Genomic DNA, 19,172 nt, shown 5'->3' with positions numbered 1-19,172 from the left:
TCGCATACGCAGCAAGCACGGAAGATGCCAGGACTTGAAGCATAAGTGGGGAATCGCTGAAAGCGCCAAGTGTGACTGCGGACACCAACGACAAACAATACACCACACAGTCACCGAGTGTCCCCTACGGAAATATGCTGGAACTCTGACCAGCATACATGAGGTCTCTGAGGAAGCAATCTCCTGGCTGGATACTTTAGATATTAACCTATAGTTTTTATTACAACTTGAAACTCTGTTTGTCAGTATTACTGTTTATAAAAACCACTTTTTCTCTTTTACATGTAACTCATCCTAGTGTTTTTATCCATATGAATATTAATGATTTATCGATCTAATCTAAGACTTTTATTGCCATAAATGAATGTAATCTATTTTATTTGTAGTATGTGCATATTGTGTTACCAGTAACATCATTGCTGTTTAATTCGAGTAATGTGTCCTTTATGCCAAACGAAATAATAAAAAAAAAACCATTCCACCCTCGAATGGCGCGTGGGAAAAAGGAACACCTAAATCTTTCCGTTCAAGCTCTGATTTCCCTTTTTTTTTTTTGTGATGATCATTTCTCCCTACAGAAGTGGATGACAACAAAATATTTTCGCATTCGGAAGGGAAAGTTGGTGATTGAAATATCGTAAATAGATCTTGCCGGAAAAAAACCTCCTCTGTTTCAGTGACTACCACCCCAACTCGCGAATCATATCAGTGACACTCTCAACTCTATCGCGCGATAACACGAAACGATCTGCCCTTCTTTGCACTTTTTCGATGTCCTCCGTCAATTCTACCTGATAAGGATCCCATACCGCACAGCAGTATTCCAGCGGAGGACGGACAAGTGTAATGTAGGCTGTCTCTTTAGTGAGTATGTCGCATCTTGTAAGTGTTCTGCCAACAAAGCGCAGTCTTTGTTTCGCCTTTCCCACAATATTATCCATGTGGTCTTTCGAATTTCAGCTGCTCGTAATTGTAATTCCTACGTATTTACTCGAATTGACAGCCCTTAGGGTAATAATGAGAAACCACAGTCACATCATGACACGGGTATCACCAGGCATCTCGTTAGTAGTAATGATTACTATGAATTAATAAACACACTAGCGGTTGCTCGGTAAGCTACACATAAGCTAGCTCTTAACTTAGAGCGCTCACTCGATTCTATTAGTTTCAAGGACAACAGTGTCAATTACAAGTAACGCAGTAGTTGTTTGTTATATCATTACAACGTGTTAAGAAATCAAACGTCAATTATAAGAGTTAAAGGCCATGAAAGGGAAGCAGTGGTTGAGAGAGAAATGAGACAGGGTTGTAGCTTATCCCCAATGTTATTCAGTCTGTACACTGAGCAAGCAGTAAAGAAAACCAAAGAAAAATATAGACAAGGAAGTAAAATTCAAGGTGAAAGAATAAACATTTTGATGTTTGCAAATAATATCGTAATTCTGTCGGAGACAGCAAAGGACATCGAAGTGCAGCTGAACGGAATGGACAATGTTTTGAAAGGAGTACAGAAGATGCACATGAGGCAAAGCAAATTAAAGATAACGGCATGTAGCCGAGTGAGCTGGGTGAATTAGATTAGGAAATAAGACACTAAAAGCAATTGATGAGTTTTGTTATTTGGCAAGAAAAATAACTGATAGTAGTCGAAGCAAAGACCATATAAAATGGAGACTGACAATAGCAAGAAAAATATTCTTGAAAAAGTGGAGTAAGCTATCTAATATGAATTTATATATTAGACAGTTTTTCTTGAAGGTATCCGTCTGGAGAGTAGTTTTGTGTGGAAGTGAAACGTGGACGATATACAGTTCAGACCAGAAGAGAATAGCTTTTGAAATTTTGTGCTACAGTAGAATGTTGAAGATTACGTGGTAGATTATTTATGTAACGTGGAGGTACTGAATAGAACTGGGGTGAACAGAATTGGGGAGAAAAGGAATTTGTAGCCCAGCTTCAGCAAAAGAAGGGATTGTGTGATGGAATACTTTGTAAGACATCAAGGGATCATCTATTTAGAACAGAAGGGAAGTGTGGAGGATAAACATTGAAGAGGGAGACCAAGAGATGAATACAGTATGCAGGCTCAAATGGATGTAGCTTGTCGGTCAGCACTGGAAGTGGATCTGCAATGATCGAGACTGTTGGATACTGAAAGAGGTGCTCACGATGGGTTCCACGAATGCTCACAGCGCACCACAAGATTCAAAGAATGGCCATTTCATCTGAAGTTTTGGAGCGTTTTGAGACCGACGGAGAGAATCTCTACGGGGAACATTACTGAATGAATCTACCACAACCAACCATCGAGTATTCCAGAATGGACCAGCAAAATCGACGTGTAAGCGTTGCCAAGGGGAAGTGGCTTTTGGCCATGCAAAGAATTTCCGCGGTGGTGCTTATTGTTGTTCTGCACACACCATGCAAGAAGAGCACATTTCCGTAATCGCGGCATCGATTCCGAACCAAGTACAGTGCTGGGGAGCACCCCAATGTCCTTGGTGGAGAAGCTGTAAGACAGAGGACCGTAACGAACGTGGTACCACGATCCTGGACTGATCATTATCAGAACGCAACAGCAAAACACCACGTCGTACAAAAAGCCTCTCCTTCTGACCAAAAAAATCGACGAACCAACGGGTTCCCGATCCGTGACTTTGACAAGGGCCATTGCGTAGCAACAAAACGCAGAACGGGAGCAAGGACAGGGTCGGCAGCTGTGGGTGTAGCTACACGACTAAAATCAATCGGAAACGATTCGACCACTTCATCGGTTTCCGCATCAATGAACATGCAAGCAAGTTCGGAGGTATCGAATGCCCTATCCTCAGCAACAGGCAAGCGGGACAACGCATCGGCGTTTCCGTGCTTAGCAGTGGACCGATACAAGATATCGTAGCGGTACTGCGAGAGGAAAATAGACCAGCGAATGAATTTCTGCGCTGTACGTGGAGGTACAGGCTTGGTCGGATGACCCTCTATTCCGCCGACACTTACTTTATTATATGTTAATTTGGCATTCATACTGTGGTTGGAATGAGGAACTGTAGTAAGAACGTCCTCAGTGCAATAACATCGGAAGATGAATCCATAATCAGGACGGCCAGATGGAGATTTGACTTCCACTTCTAACAAATGCGAGTCCAATGTGTTTACCACAAGAAATTTTTTGGTCTGACGAGGACGCATCTCGCCATTTGATTGTGTGGCTGGTTGACAGAAATCACTGGGTCCGTAAATATACTGTTCACGATAAATCAACTTTTATGAAGTACTAACGGAGGAACCTGGTGGTACCCAGGTGTTTATGTATTACAACTGTGCGCCCAAGCACGTACCATGCAGCGTGTGGCCCTGAGCTTAAGGTTTATGACGTCATGTCTTCTGAACTACGTATCGTACAATGATATAACTTCGTAGGTGCATTTAGCGGAATATGCTGTTACTATGTGTAAAATTTACTGCGAATAGAGGTAGCAGCAAAGATGTAATAAATTTAAACGTCGTGCATGATGTGGCAGTTCTTCACTTATCACATGATGTCATATCTCCGGAATTATTATGTCGTACAGTCATACAATGTTGCACTTACAATCAGTGACGTACATACTGTCTGTACAATGCGTCGCGATAAAAGGTAGTTGTAAATAAGTAATAAATTATAGCGTCATGCCTCGTGCGGTACTTAACCATTAACAGCGGAAACGTAATAAGCAATAATGGTTTTTACATTTTGTAGAGATTGTCAGCGAGAAAAAATTTCGTTGAAGTTCGAAATTATGTATAAAGTTGGTTGTATGTTGCTAAGTACTTTTGTTCACAAATACTAGACAGATAATGTCTGGGGCTTCACTCGTCGCGAGCTAGGCTTCATTTTCACTGCCCCCCCCCCCCCCCCCCCCTTGATAGGTGGTTCTTACTCCCAAAGCGATTGTCGCTTCACAGTAAGGTACATATGTGGATTAAGTTTGGTTGAAATCGGCACATTGGTTTAGGAAGAGATCCGGAACACACACACATTCATTTTTGCAATTTGTTTGGGCTACTGACATTGCCATAAAAGTCATCTGGACGCGGAAACAGTTTTTTTGTTGTAGTAATATGAGACAAAGAACCTGCCGAATTGCAAAGGTAAACCGTAAACATATCACTTAAATTATCGTTGACATTGTAGGTAATTATGTCCTGAATAACGTTACTGGACCTTTTTACGAGCCCTTTTTTCCACTTATGTACATAAGCATTATGTATTTTCAACGGTGCTCTGTTGGGTACTGGCGTTCTCCTGACTCATGGAGCAACAGAAATAAATTTGTAAGGTTAGTAGGCATCAAAGCATCATATCCATAAGAAGGCAAATTATTTCTTTCAGGTGTCCTGAATGATTTAACCAAGATGGTACTGGTGAATGCCATCTACCTCAATGCTGATTGGCTACAGCAGTTTGATGTAGCATTTACGTTACCAACATCGTTTCATCTAGCCTCAGGATCAACACAAAATGTGGATATGATGTACATTGAAGAGGGGTTCAAATACACAGAGATAAGTGAATTGGAATCTCAGGTTGTGCTTCTTCCATACAGGGTATGTTACTAATTATGAACCTACAATAATTGTGCAATTTGAAGACAAGATATGTAGCTGTATAAACGAGTGAGAAATTATAATACAAGAAATACACATAAGTGTAAAGTATTCCTAAAGATTAAAGGTTCAGAATTTTATATAATAACAACTAACAGTTATTCCATGAGTTCCCATCTGTTATTGTGATTCTTCAGTGTGTGGAAGTAGGATGAGAAAATCGCTATTTCAGAAATATACTTTGTTTCAGTAGCGTTGCATTATTACAGACTACAAAGGTGAAAAATTTATCTCATTTAAAAAGTTTTTAACTTTTCCCTCCGATGCTTTGCAGATAGTTTGTTCTCTGGAGGATACACACGTTTCTGTGTGTTGTGTGCAGTAGTTAATTTTACACGATGCACAATGTTTTAGAGCCATTTAACGTAACATAAGCTATTCATTGCATTTCTTTTTCATGCAACAGGGGAAAAAACTCGGTATGATGATAATACTGCCCAAAGAGCAGAATGGACTTTCGAATCTTGAGAAGAAACTTGCCAACATAAATCTTCAGGACATTCTGTCAGTAATGGGCGAACGGAAAGTGTATCTCTATTTACCAAAATTCAAACTGGAGTACACAGTGGACCTTAAAGCAACATTAAAAACAGTAAGTGAAAAAACAAATATTTAAAGCAGTAATAGTTATGTACTGAGATGCATTAGGTAATCAAAATTACTCCAAAACTCATCTGTAACCTTCTAAGAGAATTTTCTCATCAGATATGTAGGGTGCCCATAATTAAGGTCAAAAACTGATAAGATTGACAACATACGTTAATAGAAGCAGAAACGCTCGAGTACGGCTCGACACGCAAAAATGCCTTTTTTGAATACGCACTTATGAGGGGCAGCAGACTTCTGAATGAAAAAATTTTCGACTTGGTACGAGCGTATTTGCAACGATGTAACATTATGTAATTGCCTTATCATTTTAAATCATTCACTAATCGAGCACTCGCTCGGCAACAGCTACAGTTAGCAAATAATGTTGCGAGAATGTAAAAGGTGAACGACCCGCGACATAACGTGTTTATTGTCGAAGCGCCGTCAGAGATGCACTGAGTTACTGACTCTGAAAACCGCGGCGCGAAAAGAGGACAGAAGAAGAACACTTTTACACTTTTTTTTTGTATGTACGAGATATTCTCGATGAACATTTACTCATTCTTCTCTTGTTTCCTGTAACTTGTGTCGGACGCTCATGTCTTGCCGCCGTATTATTATCGTTAAAATAATATTATTTTAGTGTAAAGTAAAAGTGCAACACTGCATAGCAGTAGATTTATTGTGTGACGTGTATGTGAAAACGTCAAAGGAATTATTTTCATTACGAGAAGAGAAGTGCCAGTCAAAACGGCATCCATGTTAAATGTCCATTGCAGTGTAAGTTCATCTATTAATTGCCATAAATTCAGAGTTAAATGGAACTGGTCTATGGACTATTTATTTAATATAGAATCTATGTCTCACTCCTTCATGAAGTTATTTCATTTTCTTTATGTTTCTGCCAAATAGAGAGTTCACAGTCACGAATTCTTTAGTCGAAATCGGACGGAAGTTGTATGCGGCGAAATATTTTCTTCGCGCCATATTCTACTGGTAAATGCATGACAACCTACGGTCCCTTAGGAAATTCATGTTGAGCTATCCAAAAATCATTATAATTTTGAATAGACATTTACTCTCCTCTGCAATGCAACTTCCGACTGATCAGATGATCCAACAAGAAACACGGTCGACGTTCGCAAATATATTTCCACAGCTGATTATAGCTATATGTTATAGCACAAAAGTAAACATACTGTTATAATTAGCGACTACGAACGGAGACATTTATAACTGTATGTTTATGTATACACATTACGTAAACATATCGTTATAACGTAAATTTTTCGGTTAAATCACCACCTATTTGTTGCAAACTCCTTGGTGAAAATGATGTAACTAATTTGCTACACAACCACAATATTTTGTGACTGACATAGAGTAAGAATCTTTTACGATTTTCATCTTCAAAATGAAATACATTTACTGTTCTTACAGTGCACGTAACGTTTATAACTTTAAATAAGTAGTTAAGTGACATCTGTTAATTCTATGGCTATTTACTAATAATTTAATTGTTAACAGCGCAAGCTGCTAACGAACTGCTGAGCCACTGCTAGAAATCGCCAATGATTACTGCTATTAAAACCTATGAAAACGATCCCTTCCACTTGATGATAATGTTTCTTAATTATCGAAACGTGTATAGGATGAAGCAAAAACTTGACGCAGAACACATTTTCCCACCTTTTAATTAATAGTTGCAGTCGTTAGAAAATAGTCCGTTGTGGTAGTAATGGTAGTAATGGATAGCATCAAGCCGCTCGGGATTAGCCGAGCGGTCTTGAGGCGCTGCAGTCATGGACTGTGCGGCTGGTCTCGGCGGAGGTTCGAGTCCTCCCTCGGGCATGGGTGTGTCTGTTCGTCCTTAGGATAATTTAGGTTAAGTAGTGTGTAAGCTTAGGGACTTATGCCCTTAGCAGTTAAGTCCCATAAGATTTCACACACATTTGAACATTTCTCTTTTGTTTTGATAGCATCAACTATCTGACACACTGTGTAGTATAAACATAATTCCAGAATGAATGGAAATGAGGTGCTGACGGAAAAAATGGCGTGAATGGTGCTTGGGAGAACATGACCACGAAAGGCAAGAATTCCGAGTTCGAGTCTCAGTCCGGCACGCTGCCGGGAAGTTTTATACACTCCTGGAAATGGAAAAAAGAACTCATTTACATCGGTGTGTCAGACCCACCATACTTGCTCCGGACACTGCGAGAGGGCTGTACAAGCAATGATCACACGCACGGCACAGCGAACACACCAGGAACCGCGGTGTTGGCCGTCGAATGGCGCTAGCTGCGCAGCATTTGTGCACCGCCGCCGTCAGTGTCAGCCAGTTTGCCGTGGCATACGGAGCTCCATCGCAGTCTTTAACACTGGTAGCATGCCGCGACAGCGTGGACGTGAACCGTATGTGCAGTTGACGGACTCAGCGAGGGCGTATAGTGGGCATGCGGGAGGCCGGGTGGACGTACCGCCGAATTGCTCAACACGTGGGGCGTGAGGTCTCCACAGTACATCGATGTTGTCGCCAGTGGTCGGCGGAAGGTGCACGTGCCCGTCGACCTGGGACCGGACCGCAGCGACGCACGGATGCACGCCAAGACCGTAGGATCCTACGCAGTGCCGTAGGGGACCGCACCGCCACTTCCCAGCAAATTAGGGACACTGTTGCTCCTGGGGTATCGGCGAGGACCATTCGCAACCGTCTCCATGAAGCTGGGCTACGGTCCCGCACACCGTTAGGCCGTCTTCCGCTCACGCCCCAACATCGTGCAGCCCGCCTCCAGTGGTGTCGCGACAAGCGTGAATGGAGGGACGAATGGAGACGTGTCGTCTTAAGCGATGAGAGTCGCTTCTGCCTTGGTGCCAATGATGGTCGTATGCGTGTTTGGCGCTGTGCAGGTGAGCGCCACAATCAGGACTGCATACGACCGAGGCACACAGGGCCAACACCCGACATCATGGTGTGGGGAGCGATCTCCTACACTGGCCGTACACCTCTGGTGATCGTCGAGGGGACACTGAATAGTGCACGGTACATCCAAACCGTCATCGAACCCATCGTTCTACCATTCCTAGACCGGCAAGGGAACTTGCTGTTCCAACAGGACAATGCACGTCCGCATGTATCCCGTGCTACCCAACGTGCTCTAGAAGGTGTAAGTCAACTACCCTGGCCAGCAAGATCTCCGGATCTGTCCCCCATTGAGCATGTTTGGGACTGGATGAAGCGTCGTCTCACGCGGTCTGCACGTGCAGCACGAACGCTGGTCCAACTGAGGCGCCAGGTGGAAATGGCATGGCAAGCCGTTCCACAGGACTACATCCATCATCTCTAGGATCGTCTCCATGGGAGAATAGCAGCCTGCATTGCTGCGAAAGGTGGATATACACTGTACTTGTGCCGACATTGTGCATGGTCTGTTGCCTGTGTCTATGTGCCTGTGGTTCTGTCAGTGTGATCATGTGATGTATCTGACCCCAGGAATGTGTCAATAAAGTTTCCCCTTCCTGGGACAATGAATTCACGGTGTTCTTATTTCAATTTCCAGGAGTGTATAAACACTTTATTCTAAACTTGCTCGATATCTTCATCTGAGCTTGTAGTTTTGGACGAACCTCAGGAAGATTATCGAGCACATTTGAATTTAGATACCCATTTCTTAAGTGCTAAAAACGAAGGAACTGCGCCTTTATTTGTTTCTAGCGGAGTATAAGAACGCATATATAGTTATTTGCTCTTCCATAGGCCCTAAGCTTTATATGAAACTAGTCACGTTTTAAGATCGACGAACGCCCCTGCACTAATACTCCATGACATTTGTCACCTTAATATGTGAGCAATCTCACTTTTTGAGTCAGTGTAGTATTTTCATAATAAGATCGGTCACTGTTAACTGCTAATTCGATTTACACGACATCGAATCTTGATATATTTGTATGATCCCTTGATGGCTTGAATGGCATTGTTAAATAAATGATGTGATTTATGGTTGTCTGTTCACACTGCTGCTGACTAGCTTGCAATGTTACAGATAGCATAATTCCGAAGCAATTTAGTGCCTCTCTATTCTTGTTTGACTGTTGCTCACTATTACAAACGTGAATGGGGCCGTATTTTATAAGTGTTACACGTAGTGGAAAATTCGCTAATACCGTTTCCCTTATTTGAATTTCAGCTTGGCATGAGTGATATGTTCGATGGCAGCACAGCAAATTTGACTGGTATTAGTGACGGGCCATTAGTAGTTACCAAAGTTCTGCACAAGGCTTTCATAGAAGTCAATGAAGAAGGCACAGAAGCAGCAGCAGCAACATTCTTTGGTAAGTGTTTCAACGACGAATCCCCACGAGCAGCGTTACTTCTATACACATTTGTTTCGTTTCTGCATACCAACGTGCTCAGCGTTTGTTAACACACAATAAAACAACCACGGAAGAAGTTAGAGTTCCCAGTAAACCAGAACTGCATTCGGGGGACGACGGTTCCATCCCGTCTCCGGCCATCCTGATTTAGGTTTACCGTGATTTCCCTAAATCGTTTCAGCCAAATGCCGGGATGGTTCCTTTGAAAGGGCACGGCCGATTTCCTTCCCAATCCTTCCCTAACCCGAGCTTGCGCTCCGTCTCTAATGACCTCGTTGTCGACGGGACGTTAAACACTAACCACCACTAAACCAGAACTAGCTGGCTCGGTGTGAGGGAGGGAATTGGATAGTGGGAGAACAACCCCACGAAGTTAGAAAATCCTCCTAACGTCGCTGTTAGCACAACAATAAATAGTCCGTATAGTAATCGTTAGCCCAATCCAATGTCAAGCACCTAATGGCGTGTCAAGAGGATTTTTGCCGTTTTCACTCGTAAAACAAAATGATTTTGGACAACGACGAAGTGAGCTTCAGTACTAGAAATGCTTAACTTGCAATTTAAGATGGAGTTTTAACAATTTGTGTCTTACTTTCTGTCTTCTTCCGTTGTTTCATGTCTGATCCTTTTGTATCGTTGCTATCACTTACAGCAAATTTAGTGAAATCTCGTGCTGCTACCTAGGTAGTGCTTTTGTTAGATTTAATTTTAAATGTTAATTTTTTTCTTATTTATCGCAGCAGATTAGAAGCGGATGTAGTGTGGACACAGCATGGTGGGCGGGTCCTCGTCTGTGTGGTTTAGGTTTCTGATATTTACATGTAAGAGCTAACACCCTGCTGTACACTTTCCTTGCAGTTTTTAAATATAGCTGTACATCGGCCAGTACGTGCAGTTCCCGCGGTGGGTAGTTTCCAGTAAGACGGAGAGCCAGTGACAGAGCCCTGGTCTGAGTTCGTTGCAGCCATCGCGTGTGGGTCTCAGCAGAGTTGGCAAAAAGCAACTTCTGCATAGTCAAGGAGAGGGGACAGCATGACTGGTGCGGGTGTTGAGAACTGGACATACGTCCCTCAGTCGCCCATGGGACCCGCCACGTACTACTTCTGTGCGTTGGCATCACATCTGTCCAGCATGACGCCAAGATATCAAGTTGGTGACGCCCAGTTTTCGGCTGTTCCTCTAACGATGACGGGTGGCGCAGTTGCTGCCATTGCCCTCTTTCCCTGTGTCTCGTGTGGGTTGAAAGCTAGCCGCCATTTTATCGTCTGGGCACCAAGTTGATTTATCGCTGTTTGAAGTCTCCGCTGTAATATCCATGCACTAAGTCTCTTGGAGCACAAGGCAGTGTCATCACTATGTAACGTCAGCTTCATCCATGGTGTTTTGGAGATGTGTACTGTATACAACGCCGGCCGCGGTGGTCTAGCGGTTCTAGGCGCTGCAGTTTGGAACAGCGCGACTGCTATGGTCGCAGGTTCGAATCCTGCCTCGGGCATGGATGTGTGTGATGTCCTTAGGTTAGTTAGGTTTAAGTAGTTCTAAGTTCTAGGGGACTGATGACCTAAGATGTTAAGTCCCATAGTTCTCAGAGCCATTTGAACCATTTGAACTGTATACAACTTATATAGGATCGGGCCAAGCACCGACCCTTGTGATAAGCCAGAGGCGATGGGAAAACGTGATAACACTCCCTCAGCAGCACGGTGTAATGGTACTTGAACTACGTAACCATTACGGCATCTCAACTCAATCTCTCGATACCAGCAATATTCTACTGTGTTTCTGTAAAGTAGTTGACATATTTCTGAGACAACATTCAGATTTGATTTCATTAATGTAGAGGTACTTTGATACATTGATATGTTTATGTTGCAATGATTGTAAGTAGGCTGTTTAGGTTTTTTTTTATTGGTAACGCCACATAGCGCTCTGTATGAAAAATCACTGGCTGTGCCATGTGCAGTCTGTGGCTGGTTTGCATTGTTGTCTGCCGTTGTAGTGTTGGGCAGCGGCAGCTGGATGCTAACAGCGCGTAGCGTTGCGCAGTTGGAGGTGAGCCGCCAGCAGTGGTGGACGTGGGGAGAGAGATGGCGGAGTTTTGAAATTTGTAAGACTGGATGTCTTGAACTGCTTTATATATTATGACTATTAAGGTAAATACATTGTTTGTTATCTATCAAAATCTTTCATTTGCTAACTGTGCCTATCAGTAGTTAGTACCTTCCGTAGCTTGAATCTTTTATTTAGCTGGCAGTAGTGGCGCTAGCTGTATTGCAGTAGTTCGAGTAACGAATATTTTTGGTGAGGTAAGTGATTTGTGAATGGTATAGGTTAATGTTAGTCAGGGCCATTCTTTTGTAGGGATTATTAAAAGTCAGATTGCGTTGCGCTAAAATTATTGTGTGTCAGTTTAAGCACAGTCTTGTATAATTTTTCAGAGTCGGCCCTTGAGGAAGTCAAGTCTTGGACTCTTGCTGGAAAGGCGGCGCGTATAGTAGTCAGCTTATAAAATGTGAACTTTAATAGTGAGGAAGATGTTTTCAAGTATTGTGAAGTGTATTGTGAAGTGATGTTTTGTGTTACGTGATATTGCAATAAAAGCAATTAAAAGGAAGTGTAACTTAAATTCGGAGTGCTCATTACTTTTTTACATCACCATTGTCCTGCAAAAGTGTAATCCTCAAGAATGGTTTGTGAAATACATGTATAAAGCCTTTCAATATAGCAGAATAAAACCTAGGCCTGAAACTTCCTGGCAGATTAAAACTGTGTGCCCGACCGAGACTCGAACTCTGGACCTTTGCCTTTCGTGGACAAGTGCTCTACCAACTGAGCTACCGCCCTGCGGAGACATGGCTTAGCCACAGCCTGGGGGATGTTTGCAGAATGAGATTTTCACTCTGCAGCGGAGTGTGCGCTGATATGAACCTTCCTGAAGATTAAAACTGTGTGCCCGACCGAGACTCGAACTCGGGAAGTTTGGAAGGTAGGAGACGAGGTACTGGCATAAATAAAGCGGTGAGTAGCAGGCGTGAGTCGTGCCTCGGTATCTCGGTTGGTATAGCACTTGCCCGCGAATGGCAAAGGTCCCGATTTCGAGTCTCGGTCGGGCACACAGTTTTAATCTGCCAGGAAGTTTCATATCAGCGCACACTCCGCTGCAGAGTGAAAATCTCATTCTGAAAACCTAGGCCTCTTTGCATCCGAGCTTGGAGTCACCACCACCTAGATTTTCGACGATTGAGCCATGATTTTACAACGAGACCAGCGTGGGATTTAGATCTTTGTTATGGTAGGGTTGTTAGAACGGACATGGGAAGTACATGCACCCAGATGCACAGTAGTCTCACATGTTATACAGAGACTCCATGTGTTACCAACTCATACAGTAATCCCTCATACAACATGGTGTCATAAACTCTGGCGACATTTAGAAGCACAGCTCGACTCGTGCTGGTTGAAGGCCTTCATTGCATCCTGTGGATTGTAGAATTCCGTTTCTGGAATCCGAACTGGACATATGGTAAAATGTTTTCGGCTTCCATATGGTCGAGAGAGCTCCACAGGAAGAGATACTCGAACACCTTTGATACTCCAGAGCGTAGGCTTATCAGTCGATAGCTTTGGGGGAAATGGGTGACTTTCACAGGGATGGTTATGATCCCTGCGTGCTTCCATGTTGCAGGGAAGTTGCCAGTCCTCATTAATGCATTGAAAAGGGTCGCCAACTGATCAGTAGGTGGCTGTGGCCAGTGGAGAAGCAAGGTGTTGGGGATGAGGTCCATTCCTCCAGCCTAGGCAGCGATGCTGGCTTTGGACTTCTCAGTAGTAATTGGTTCTAATTCTTGTTCATCCATGTGAGCTTCCAGTAATCTTGGCAGACTTTCGTACACCGGATAATCTACTGGCCCGAAATAGTTAACAAAGGCATCCGCCAAGCCATCGGTTCTTGCATTGGGTTTCCCATATGAGGTGGAGGAATCCGTATTTTTTTGTGGAGGGAGTGTCGTGTCTCCTTCAAGGCGGAGGCTCCAAACCTTTGGTTCCTGTGGTCACTAATTTTGATGCTATTCTTGGCGGATGCGGTTGAGCAGTTGTTTCGTTGCAGCATTCACACTAAGCCGCTATTCCCGACAAATCCTATTCTTTTTGGTAACTGCGGCACCAGACCGGGGTGGTAGCTGACGTGAATGTAGTTGTACCTCCTTCGACGGTGAGGCCTCCCTGGCGGCGTCCAAGACACTACTTGAAAAACATTGCTGTGCTGTATCAATTTCTTCATCGTTGGGACCGGAAAATTTCAAGATTCGTAGAGAGATGTTCTTGAAATAGGTCCCAGTTGGTGTGCTTTGTGTCAGTGCTCCTCTCTGGGATGAAGGTGGCTCCGTCCTCAAGACGAAAAATTACAGGTAAATAGTCAGCTAAGAGGGCTTTCTTTGCTTCCACTGTGATAAACTGTGAAGCCCTTGGACTACTCACACATCTGAGCACGTCCACTTGTCCTGGAGACGGCTGTTGGCTCAAGGGGACTAAAAACAGTTGCTTTTCGCACGTCACTCAATAATCTCCTGCCATTAGCGTTTGTGAGCTTTAAAGTTTACGCAGCATTTTTGGCACTGAAATCCCCTACGATAAAAATCATGTCTGGTCGATAATAACGTCGCGAAATTGTTGTTCTCGAATATGACCCGTGACAGCCTTTGTCTCGCTATTAAGGTTATTCGACAGCTATAGCGGTTGTTTCAACAGTCTCCGGGACCAGTAAGTGCAGCTGGTGATGTTGGAGGCTGCGGTGTATGTGGCCAGCAGTACCACCACCAGCCTTGAGTCGGCAGTTTGATAACAACAGTAGTTGGAGACTTGTACTTTGGTGACCGACTTCAAGTGTGTATCTCCCACGAGGACACCTCGATGGTCTCTTTACGATGGATTCGTCTGAACTCTCCTTGATGTGTATGGATGCTGTTTGCGTTCCAGGTTCATATCATCAGATCTCCACTTTCAGTGTTCATGTTGTGGTTGAGAGGGTTGTTGGTGGACGGTCTGGAGCCCTTTCAGTACTGCAGCTGTGATGAGCTGCGACAATTCCTTCGCGATGCCGAGCATTATTTTAAGAGTTTCCATTTAAGGAATTCAGTGGCATTATTTTTCAGTACACCCTCGATATATACGGTAACAGGCAAAGTCGATCGGACCGTGAATGTAATTTTAAGAGGGGACTTGGACTCTCTGAAAATGAGGAAAATAAAGGGAGGTTATTAGAGACTACTGACATCCGAGTTAGACAATGTAAACTAAACTGCTAACGGCAGACGTTCGGTAGCGGAGCATTAATTTTGTTATCGTTTTTCTATGTTGTTGTATAAGGAGAATAACAGCTTTCTCATCAATAGTACATTTACCTTGCATAAGTGCAGGTGGGTAGTTGAGTGTCTTTGTCTGGTACTTTTTTTGTTCAGTTTCAACGAACTGTGACCGATACAGATTTGATAGCTTCAATTGACACATCAGGTATCAACGGCAATACGCATCATCGCTTTAATGTTTCTTGGTCAGTTTGTCATAGGAGCTGAACCACCGAACCCAGATTTGCATTTCCCTCATTGAAAATGAAATTACTGTGTTTCCATTCGGAAATGACGCTCGCAATATAAACTGGTTTCTTCTTTTTGCATTGCGTTATGAATCCTCAAAAAAATGGTTCAAATGGCTCTGAGCACTATGGGACTCAACTGCTGTGGTCATTAGTCCCCTAGAACTTAGAACTAATTAAACCTAACTAACCTAAGGACATCACACACATCCATGCCCGAGGCAGGATTCGAACCTGCGACCGCAGCAGTCTCATGGTTCCGGACTGCGCGCCTAGAACCGCGAGACCACCGCGGCCGGCTATGAATCCTCAGCGACTTTCTCATCTGATTTATTGATTTCGTAAAATTATGTTTCTAGAATTTTTCAGACGCTCGTACTGTTGTATCAGAACCGCTCTCAAAATAATTTTTGTCTTGTTTTTTGGTTTTACCTACTTTTAGTGCGTGATCAAAACATAAGGTTAGAAATAAGATAATACTTTCTAACATATTCTCATGTCCTCTCTTTTATTTTCAGCTGTTGCGGACCGCTACGGCGTATTATATTCTGAGGCACCCGTAACTTTCAAGGCAGATCATCCGTTCGTGTTCCTGATACTGGACCTGCAGACACATACTGTGTTGTTTGCTGGTCGCTACTCAACTCCTGCTCCGTGATGTCTAACAGATGAAGATTTCTGCGTAATTTATATTACTCTTTAAAAAGATGTATGCTATAGAAAATAAATATCTGGTTGTCCACGATGTATAATTCTTCCCACACAAGAAACGATATGCAGAACAGAAGTTCATTACATTTCCCTTGATACCCAAGATGAACGCTACAAATTTGCTACTGATATATGTGGGTAATCAATTCCACAGAAAACTGATCAAGCTCAGTGTAAAATTTCTCTGTTGAAATAATATTTTAGGAACTATTTAACTGATAAGCGGCTTGCAAGATGCCATACCACATTTTTACTGTCATGTTAAATGTGTCTACCACGACTTGATCTCCCGGGCCATCCTCTTCATCTCAGAGTAGCACTTACATCCAGCGTCCTCAATTGCTGGTTGGATGTATTCCGATCTCTGTACTCCCTTACAATTTTCGACCACTAAGACATTCCTCTTACTACTGAAGTAATTGCCCGAGGCGTGAACACATGTTCCATCACAATGTCTCTCCTTCTAATTAGTTTTCTTCCTCTAATCCTCACTCATTTCTAACATGTCAGCTTAATTCTCAGCACTCTCTTGTAACGTCACATCTCCAACGCTTCGATTCTGTTATTTCTTTATTTTCTTATGCCTGTGGATGCCCTTTTTTGTCTGTGCAAACATGTTTCTTCCGTCCTCTTTGTCCGTTACGTAATATTTTGCTTCCTATACAGTGGAATTCTCTCATTTCGCCTATTTCATGTTCCACGGACTATCGTTTTAGTTGATCACTAATGACGTTTATACTACATATTGCAGTCATCTTTCTTTAGTTTTCTGACAGTCTATAGTATTTGTCAGCAGAATTCATTAAGTTCGGTAATTATTGTAATTCTTCTTCGTTTCAAAGAAAACAGCAGTGGTATCAAGATTTTCATTGCTGATATATTTTCAACCAGACGTTTACGCCATTTCTGTATGTATCCATTAATGTCGCCACACTTCTTAGACGAATAGGATGAACTTTAGTGGAGAAAGTCTGTATCCTTGTCCGATGCCCTAGTGAGGACCTCTCTCTTGGCCTTACATTCCTGTTATTGCCTCTTGGTCCTTGTGTACATTGTATGCACAAGTCTTGCTTTCTTTTTCAAGAGCAACGCCGGAACTCCCTCTCCGGTGGCTTCACCTCTAAAATTCTTCCTTACGTTGTGCTCCAGAGCTTCGCTATATTGTAGGAAAGGCATTTTTATGCAGCCGAATAAATGACAGTTTGTTCTCCTAATATAGATTTCCACGTAGCCTCGTCATGCTGCAGACTTTATAATTAAAGTGGTATTGTTCATGTTTGTTCGTTATTTTTAGGGCGCAAAAACAACTAAGGTCATATGCGCCCATGTCAGAACTGTAGAAAACGAAGACCAAAAAGGAGTTAAAAGCGACTACACATTAAGCGCAACGACGGAAGGAAAGACAGCTTTAAACAGGGACTTTGAGGAAGGTCCACAACATATGCTGTAGACACAATGGAGGTCCTGAACTAAAGATTAAATGTCCTTAGCCATATTGCTACGACTGATAAAAAATAAGACGCGGCCGACAGCCCGCACATCTTTCGATAAAACGGCAGATAACTCAGACAGCAACAATAAATTAGAACATAAGTGTTTTATAAAAATGGCATTCCGTCAGAAAATGGTGACGGACGGCGCCCAATACGCGACGTACCTAAAGTGATCTTTCGGCGAGAGGGCCGAGACGAGGTCGGCCAAGCTGCTGGGAGCGGTTTAATTCCCGAGAGGTTGTTCCCGTCAAGGGAAGACAGTGGTGACGCCAACGTGACACCACCTGCTGTCAGACGGCAACACAGAGGTAATCGGAGGGAATAGAAGAACCAGCGCGCCGAGGAAGATGGACTGCAGCCTTGGCAGCAACGTCAGCAGCCTCGTTTACCGTCAGACTAACGTGACAGGAACCCACATAAACATCACAGTGGCTACATCAAGAATGAGCAAGTGAAAGCTTTCCTGGACCCCCTGCACTAATGGATGGATGGTGTACAGCACAGAGAGGCTCTGAATAGCACTGAGAGTCGGAGTAGATGACACAACTAAAAGCCTGTGTCACCAAATGTAGTGCATGGTCTGGTACAGTACGGTACTGAGCAGTGTTCCGGAAGTCGATACGGAAAATCTTCGTCGCCAATGGTGAAGCACTTCCTACACCACGGTCAGTCAGACAGACATTAGTATACACAAAGGTACTATCACGAAGTTGGGTGCGAAGAGCGAGAAACTTACAACGACAGAGCGCATGTGGAGTCGTGTCCTCAGGAAGCTCCTGAAGCCCAAGGTGAACACAGACCGCCGCACGAAGCCAATGTGGTGAAGGGGTCACACCCATCTCGAAAGTGGCACGTAGCGTGAAGTTCAGCTGCCGAAGCAAAAGCCGAAAGCTAAGTCCGGAAGGCAACAGAAAAGAGGGACGCGTCCCATACTGGCGGTCATAGGAGTAATCAAAGGAGGAGGCACAGGATGCGTGGCCAGGCATGGCAGACAAACGGCTTGTGTATCCGCTAAGGAGAACATCGTGTCGGTATGACAGCGATAGTTCAGCAGCTTCTATACAGGGTGTTACAAAAAGGTACGGCCAAACTTTCAGGAAACATTCCTCACACACAAATAAAGAAAAGATGTTATGTGGACATGTGTTAACATGTTGAAGCTCATTTTAGTTTCGTCAGTATGTTCTTCCACCTACGCTCAAGGGAGCACGTTATCATGATTTCATACGGGATACTCTACCTGTGCTGCTAGAACATGTGCCTTTACAAGTACGACACAATATGTGGTTCTTGCCCGATGGAGCTCCTGCACATTTCAGTCGAAGTGTTCGTACACTTCTCAACAACAGATTCGGTGACCGATGGATTGATAGAGGCGGACCGATTCCATGGCCTCCACGCTCTCCTGACCTCAACCCCCTTGACTTTCATTTATGGGGGCATTTGAAAGCTCTTGTCTACGCATCCCGGGTACCAAATGTAGAGACTCTTCGTGCTCGTATTGTGGACGGCTGTGATACAATACGCCATTCTCCAGGGCTGCATCAGCGCAACAGAGATTCCATGCGACGGAGGGTGGATGCATTTATCCTCGCTAACGGAGGTCATTTTGAACATTTCCTGTAACAAAGTGTTTGAAGTCACGTTGGTACGTTCTATTGCTGTGTGTTTCCATTCCATGAAAAATGGGATTTGAACAGACGTAATAAAATGAGCTCTAACATGCAAAGTAAGCGTTTCAGGACACATGTCCACATAATATA

The 19,172-nt window shown here is 43.5% G+C and overlaps 1 protein-coding gene across 3 annotated transcripts in view; it reads left to right on the top strand.

Annotated features, from left to right (window-relative positions):
• Positions 1 to 15,947, top strand: part of LOC126335468 (serpin B6-like) — a 99,664-nt gene extending 83,717 nt beyond the window's left edge. For 2 of the 3 annotated variants that reach the window (XM_049998781.1, XM_049998780.1), the window contains exons 5-8: positions 4,376 to 4,590; positions 5,057 to 5,242; positions 9,426 to 9,570; positions 15,724 to 15,947. In XM_049998781.1, the coding sequence (XP_049854738.1) occupies positions 4,376 to 4,590; positions 5,057 to 5,242; positions 9,426 to 9,570; positions 15,724 to 15,863 (686 nt within the window). In that variant the 3' untranslated portion in view covers positions 15,864 to 15,947. Of the gene's footprint in view, positions 1 to 4,375; positions 4,591 to 5,056; positions 5,243 to 9,425; positions 9,571 to 12,050; positions 12,244 to 15,723 lie in introns of those variants that run through there. The other variant, XM_049998782.1, reaches the window with a different exon arrangement.
• Positions 15,948 to 19,172: the final 3,225 nt, after the last annotated feature.

Source organism: Schistocerca gregaria, chromosome 2 (genome assembly GCF_023897955.1).
Source record: "Schistocerca gregaria isolate iqSchGreg1 chromosome 2, iqSchGreg1.2, whole genome shotgun sequence".
NCBI lineage: Eukaryota > Metazoa > Arthropoda > Insecta > Orthoptera > Acrididae > Schistocerca > Schistocerca gregaria.
This window is presented reverse-complemented; position numbering and strand designations above follow the sequence as displayed.